The sequence below is a fragment of the Cynoglossus semilaevis genome, chromosome 6 (genome assembly GCF_000523025.1).
Source record: "Cynoglossus semilaevis isolate Cse_v1.0 chromosome 6, Cse_v1.0, whole genome shotgun sequence".
In the NCBI taxonomy this organism is placed as follows: Eukaryota; Metazoa; Chordata; class Actinopteri; order Pleuronectiformes; family Cynoglossidae; genus Cynoglossus; species Cynoglossus semilaevis.
In genome coordinates, this window is record NC_024312.1 from 4,900,782 (window position 1) to 4,908,662 (window position 7,881).

General features: G+C 44.2%; 1 protein-coding gene across 1 annotated transcript in view; it reads left to right on the top strand.

Moving 5' to 3' along the window:
- Nucleotides 1-7,881, top strand: part of zfpm1 (zinc finger protein, FOG family member 1) — a 49,844-nt gene that overhangs the window by 17,178 nt on the left and 24,785 nt on the right. Inside the window, exon 2 of the mRNA XM_008311408.3 lies at nucleotides 5,922-6,068. Coding sequence (XP_008309630.1) covers nucleotides 5,922-6,068 — 147 coding nt within the window. The remainder of the gene's footprint in view (nucleotides 1-5,921; nucleotides 6,069-7,881) is intronic.

Sequence of the window (7,881 nt, forward strand, 5' to 3'; positions counted from 1 at the left end):
AGGGGTGAGTGAGCTGAGGGGAGCAGAACCAGAGCTGCTCCGTGTCTCTGTGCCAGAGGTCGAGCCACGGAGGAACGTTCTGGAACCGATCTCTCCCTCGCCTTCCGCCCACATACCATCGTAATCTGTAATCTGCCTCCTGACTTTATTCAAGGTTGGGATCGTAATCAGAATCATGATAGCACACACACACACACACACACACACACACACACACAGGTGACACGTCACATGGTTATTAACCAGCTGCAGATGAAGTGGACCATGTGTCTGCTGCTCCGTCACCAGGTGGAGAAGTTGGTCTGACGTGTGTGTGTGTGTGTGTGTGTGTGTGTGTGTGTCTGCAGTTTCAGACCTTGTGAATGAATCCCATCAATAAATCTCACAGTCACAACCATGTCGACAATGACCTGATTACAACACTGTTACTGTGTGTGTGTGTGTGTGTGTGTGTAAGAATTCTCACCAACTGTCAAGGCTGGTGTTTCGTATCAGGGAGGAGGAGGAGGAGAAGAGAAACACAGTCTCTGATATGATTTTAGGAACTGGTGATGATGATGATGATGATGATGATGATGATGATGGTGATGATGAAGAGTGAGCTTCACACCCTCCCTGACCTTGTGACCTTGTGTGTATCAATGTGATGTTGGGAACAAACTGAATCTTTTTTATAAACAGACCATCAGGTCTGGAGGATCCTTCAAGGTTTTCCAGGCCCGATGGACCGACGGTCCTGGGAGTTATGGGGTTCACCTCCTTCTCCTCCTCCTCCTCCTCCTTTTTTCTCTTTTCATTTGTACACGTGGCGGAGAGTTTCACTGGGAAAGTTGAAATCTGCTTCTATTTTCTATCTTTTATCAGCAGAGCTTATCATCACTGCTGTTCTCGTCTGCCTGCCTTCAATGGAGGAGAGTCTGAGCTCAGATCAGGCTGACACACACACACACACACACACACTCACACACACACACACACACACACACACACACACAGTCATAACACATTGTTCCTTATTCTAATCCTGACTCCAAACTGAGTGTTCCTCCTCAGAATCTTCAGTTCTCAGTGAAGTTCCTCTGGTTCTCAGTAGGAACACAGACGCCGCCTGTTGTTGTCGTTGTCGTTGTTGTAACTGACTGTTGTTACTGTTTAGTACCGTTTCTCTGTCAGTGTCGTTGTCGGTTGTTGGAGTCAGTGACTGTGTTTGGTGTTTCTGACAGGGGGCGCTGCAGCGTGTGACTGTCAGAGCTGGTCTGTTCTGTTTCTAGCAGTGCGTGTTGACACCTGAGTCGTATCACCGTACAGGAACAACGATACGATATATATAGAAATGTACCGCGATACTTTAGTCAAGACGATATATTGGTTTTTCTTTTTACACAATTTTATTTATTTTTATTGTATCAATATTTTCTTACAGCCCTGTAAAAATCGTGTCCAGAGATCCACCCTCCGTCTACGCTGCGATGGACCTATGGAATTTGTTTAAAACTTTATCTTTTTCTGCAGCATCAATCTATCGCCCCCTATCTGCGCTGCTGTCCTCACGCCTCATTTTTTCATAATGTTTATCTTGGAAATGACTGCGTTCATTAAGAAGTTAATATTCCAGCGCGTACTATCTGTGATTGCAGTACTACATGAGTACAGAGAAGTTCTCCTGCCTGTTATCGAGAAAGAGTTCCAGTTTGAAAATCTTCGTTTCTTTACATTTTCCCTCCGTCTTTGCAGCAGTGTGGAGAAATGTAGCTGAGAGCTGCAGCTCAGTAATTCAGATTTTAGAGAGGGGGGAGGAGGGGTGAGAGAGGGAGGAGGGGGAGGAGAAAAAAAATGACTTGATGAAATTCCGCTATCAGCTCCGAACCAATATGCAAAATATCTCTGTGGAAATCAAATAGCTATTATGTTTTCATTTCCACGTCGGCATATTTGCTTAATGAAGAGGAGACAGATCAGACCGGCACAGAGAGTCTGCAGGAGACGATAACCGCCGCCGCCGCTGCTGCTGGTGCCCCTAACGGGCCCGCGGGCAAACCGCCCCGGCGCCGGCTGCTGCTGCTGCTGCTGCTGCTGCAGTCAGAGGACGGACACAGAAACAGAGGGAAAAAAAGCTGGAGGTGTCAGCAGTGTCAGAGCGGAGGATAAGAGAGGATGAAGAAGCAGAGATAATGACAGGAAGGGGGGAGGAGGGGGGGAGGAGGTGAGAGGAAAAAGGTGGGAAATAAGAGATGAAAGGAAGGAGGCGAGAAATAAAACAACAATTTTTCACAGTGAGGCGTTCACAGACCTGGAAATGTAGGTATTCTTAGGATATCTTCCAAACAAAGTTGTACTTGAATCTGTACTGTAGTAATAACAACAACAACAACAATAATAATAATAATACTATTAATATTATTATTATTGTTACAGGTTCATTATTTATACAAATACTACTAATAATGGAGTCAACTTTATTTGTGTTTGTAGTTTTGACATGAGAATTAAAGTTAAAATATCTCACTGTGCCCAAAAAACAGGAAGTGATGTGGTTGTAGTGAGAAAATAGCAACAATACAAAGTAGATCAGTGTGTGTTTACGATAAATGAGATCATCCTGTTATTGTGAACCACTCACAAAAATACGGTAGTGTCGTCTGCGTAGTGATGTACTGCACATTTAGCTCAGTGACACTGCTGCTGCTGCTGGTCCACTGCTGCCTCCTTTGGTCAGTTTGTGTCACTGTGGTAAATCTAAACAAATGATTGTTAACAGTCACAAATAGAACACGAGGGATGGGGCAGTAGTGATGGGGTCAGTAATGATGGGGGCAGTAATGATGGGGGCAAATTTTATTTTTCCTGCTTCTTTTTTCTCATAGAACACGAAGGGCAGTAGTGATGGGGGCAACAGTGATGGGGCAGATTTTATTTTTCCTGCTTCTTTTTTCTCCACGTCGTCATCACTGCTGGATTTCAGGTCAATACGTCTCGGAGGTTCCTGATTGGTGGAGGAATGGAGAGAAAAAATCAATAGATTAGATCTGAGTAGAAAATCTATATTTTATTTATTTTGCTGTTTACGGCTGTGGTTCTGTGGGCTGTGGTGGACCGGCTGATCTGAGGACAGTGAAGCTGGACGGGCTAATGAGGGGGTGTACGGCTCAACCACACGTAAAGAAACGAGAGCTAAAAAGCAGGAAAGTCCGTTGAACTACTCACTAAGACATGACGGTATCATCGGCGTAGAGATTTACCGGGCGTAGAAAATAATCAGGAATTTTAAGCTCTGGGACACAGAAGCTGCCGGTCCAACGGCGCCTCCTGTGTCACCGAGGTAAATCTGACAAAAACATATATAATTAATGAAGTAAGACAAGAACATCTGGACTCGATGATCGGTAAAAAAAATTTCATTTCTGTTAATTGTCTGAACTTGTGTGAAATATTTGACGCTCTGACCTGTGAGGAACAGGTGGTATCGTCTGGAACTGAGTTTGTCCTTCGGTCTCAGATTAAACTCCACATGTGAACTTTTAATTGCAGAGTTCCTGTGGTTCCGTTGATTTGTTCCTCCCCGGCTGAGTGTCCTTCGGTCTCTGATTAAACTCCACATGTGAACTTTTAATTTTCCTCAATTTCATGACAGCAGTTCAGATATCAAACAGTCACAATTAACTTTGAAAAAGGAGGAAATGAAGCAGAAAGTTCTGGACTGTCATGGCTCAGGCCCGACGATCCCTTCACATCAGTACCAGGATGGAGAAGAAGACTTTTGATTTGATTTTTAAAATAACAATTTGACAACAACAAATTCATTTAGGAACTGTGTCAGGTAGATCCACATTTTTGCTTCTCTAATTAAAAAGTTCAGGAGGTGACATTTTGTTTTTTCTGTTTTGTTTTTTTTTAAACAACTCCACAGATAAAAAATGAGGCCAGTAAAAGAGAAGACGAAGGAGAAGAGAAATAAAAAAGTTCAGTCTTTAAAAAAGTTTTTTTCTCTTTTCTTTCCGACGTCTGAGAGCAGATTGATTCGTTAACTGCGGTGCAGTAATAAGGAGAGAAATCCTAATTTAAACTTTGACTTTAAACAGGGAATATAATTGGAATTTTACAGCCAAAAGTCTCTTTTGTACAATTATGATTAAAGGAAAATTAATTGTATGAAAATGTCCTGACAGATAGTGGAAAAAAATGAGATCAGAACTAATTCTAAAAATACTGCTGGAGCATCGATCTTTTTTCTTCTTCTTCTTCTTCTTCGTGAAGGTCCAGATGTGTGTGTGTGTGTGTGTGTGAATTTTTATCTGAAATTAGAAGGAAGTGTGCAGACGAGGAAGTGGAAATTAGCCTAAAGATGTTTCATTTACAAAGACAGAAAGACTTTCTCACTGGGACGATTGTGTCCCCCCCCCCCTCCATTATCTCTCTCTCGGCCTTTAATTGCTTCTGCAGCAGTGAAATTAACAGAATTAGAAAAATTGCCGCAGCCGTTGGTGGACGAGCCTCTTTATTCACGCCCATTGTTGTGGCTGAAAGACGGCCTTTTGTTCCCGCCGTGTAAATATATACGCCCCCAGCCGTGGCTTTAGCTGCGAAACAATCATCCCACCAGCATCCACCCCCCCCCCAGCCCACTCGTACTTCCCCCTCCACCACCCTGTGGTTTCAACCAGACCTGGTGAAAAATTAATTTACGATCTGAGTGACGATGAATCCAGGAAGAACATCGGCATCTGACGTTCAACCGCCGGCGCATCGGAACAAACGTCCATCCTCCTCTTCTTTGATTTCTTCTTCTTCTGTTTTTTTTTTCCATCCCTTCCACAGATTTAAATTTGTCAAAACATGTTTAAGAGAATATCATCATCAGCGTAACATCGTCATCAGATTTTACTGTGATCACTGTTTGACTTAAAAACCAATGAAATGTGATGGATTTCCCTCGGATTTGAACCAATCAGACGAAATATTTCAATCAGAGCCAAAGAAAAGAGTGACATTTGATTGTGAAATGTGATAGAATTGGAACACATATATAGCAGTGTGCTAATGCACCATTAAAGTGAAGGGGGTTTTTATTAATGAAGTAATTATAAAAAGTCCATTATCACATTAAATTCACATGAAGTGAGTGATTGTGAGTGGATTTAATCTTCACACAGGCTGCGGCAGATGAAAGGTGTGGAATAATTACTGTGGTCAGCAGGGATTAAAAAAGTGTCAATGATACGGATCAGACCGTACTAATCGCTCCCTCAGCCGCACTTCTACAACCAAACTGTCATCTGGTTTTAAGCACGCTCTCGGCTGCCGGCGCCTAATCTGCAGCGTGGACAAAAATAACTTCACTTGACTTAGAAACGGCAGAAAAATGACAGATACGGAGAACGGTTCCTGCTCCGGTCTGTTTGGACTGGAAGGAAGGAAATTAATAATTATCTTATAAAAAATAATACTTATTATAAAAAAATGAAAAAAAAAGAATCAGGAGATAATTCTGGTTTAGACCTGAGGTGGGATTTTTTTTTCCTCTCCTAAAAGTTTGTCCTCCTGGGTCTGAGACATGTTTCCACTCAACAGCAGGAGTGGCAGGATTAGCAGATACCTGTGAGCTCTGTGGATCGCAGTCGGAGAACGTTCCATCGGCGCCCCACGGTGGTTCCACTCCTGTGTTCTTCAAAGATCCGCTGTAGGCACCGAACTGCCCATCAGAGTTTTTTTTTGTTGTTAAATTTATAAATGTATCTCAGGAAGGCACTGTTTCAGTCCTGATTGGACATCGGTACCGACACCCGGGTCCACGCTTGGTCCGCGCCCCTATGGTTAAGAATCGCTGCTCTAGATCTTTACAATAAACTGGACCTTAAATAATTTGAACACAGTTATAACATTATTTTTCCTCCTAAAATAACATTCCCCTTTTCCACCTGTAGGGGCCCTCGGAGAGCTGGATGGTGGCGAGGACAGCACGCTGGACAGCCACAGCCTGTCAGGGGAAGAGGGCGGAGTCTCAGACCCCGACGGTTCAATAGAGGGCGACAACAGCTGCTCTAGTCCGCCCCCCCCACCATACAGTGAAGGTAAACGACGTTGATGACGTTCAGGAACTGTTGCCGTTTTATTAGCACGTGGTCCGTTTTAACCTTTGACCTCGGGTTGACTGGAGTCCCCTGGTACCGATGATCCTGGACAGTTTGTTGACGTCACCGATTATTATGGAAATAACTAGGGCTGTATATTGGTAAGAACTGTCGATACGATACGTATCACGATACGGAGGCAATGATACGATGTATCGCGATACTTTAGGCACAACCATATGTTGAGTTTGATTTTAACAATTTAATTGTTCAATAATGTTTTGATATTTTCTTACCGCCACCACAAAAAAAACAAAACAAAAAAAACCCAAAAACCTCCCAGGTTATTTTTGAAGTTCTCTCTCAGGTCCTTCTGAACACTTTCATATTTTGTTTTGATCGGTTTATTGACGTCACCATGAAAAGTTAGTGAATAATCGTGATGAACCGTTGTTTTTTTATCAGTTGACAGAGTCAGATGAAGAACAGAGCTGACCTCAGACCAGTTTAGAAAGGAAACAGAGGGAGGCGCTCACGTGTGCAGTCTGTCTGACTCCTCATCTTTTTCTTATCCAATCTAATACACACATAACCCACTGCTCACCTCACACACACACACACACACACACACACACACACACGCCCACCTAGAGCAGCTAATCTCTAATCTGGTCTCGATTAGCAGCTGACAGAATTTCCATGAGTTTATCAAAGCGAGCGAGCCAACCAGCAGACGCTTATCAGCTGCAGCCCCGAAGTTTCACAAGAGCAGGAATTTCTTCAGATTAAAACACACACACACACACACACACGAGGAGGGAGTCGAATCTTGAATAAATCAAAAGAATAAGATGGGAACCTCACAGTGGAGAGGGTGAGGGTGAGGGTGAGGGTGAGGGTGAGGGTGAGGCTGAGGGTGAGGGTGAGGGTGAGAGGTGGATAAGAGGATTCAGATGGAACAAAAAGTCTTTTTTTTATTATTGTCTTTCTCTTATTTGTTTCGACACAGTAGAGATGAGGCAGTGACAGAAATGTTAATCTGCAGACAGGTCCTGGTCCGGGTCCTGGTCCTGGTCCTGGTCCTGGACCTGGACCTGGTCCTGGACCGGGTTCAGAACTTCTTCCTCTGTTCTGTCCCTCGAACCAAAAGAAACAGATGACAGTCTGAGGTCAGACCACCACCAACAGATGTGGTCTGAGACCGGACCTGTCCCCCTCCCCCCCCCCCCTCTCCATTATCACTCCTCTGTAAATCAGCCGTGTTTGACAAACCTGCTCCTTCCCCCTGGATCAATACCACAGCTCTTTATCACTGAACTGACTAATAAAGGCCGGTCCTCTTATCCACCATCTGGAAGACACACACACACACACACACACACACACACACACACACAGGCGATAACCGCCCTGATAACTTAAGCAAGAAAAACACAGCTCTGAGTTCTCTGTCTGTCTCCCTCACCCCCTCCTCACCCCCTCCTCACCCCCTCCTCACCCGTGGCCCTGAACAGAGAATCAGTGTGTTAATGCATAACACACTGATTCTCTCTCTCTCTCTCTCCCTCTCTCTCTTTTCTCAGAATCTTTCTACAGTTGCAGCGTCTCAACAAAAACAACTCAGTTCCCTTTTTGGTCATGACACACACACACACACACACACACACACAGAGAGTTGAGTGAGTGAGGGCATGACCCCTCTCTCTCTCTCTCCCTCCCTCTCTCTCTCAGTACCAGTTCTGACTCTGGTCTTGGTCCAGTCTGGTCTCTGTCTGTAAAAGTCTTGGTCTGGTCCTCCCCCTCCTCCCCCCCT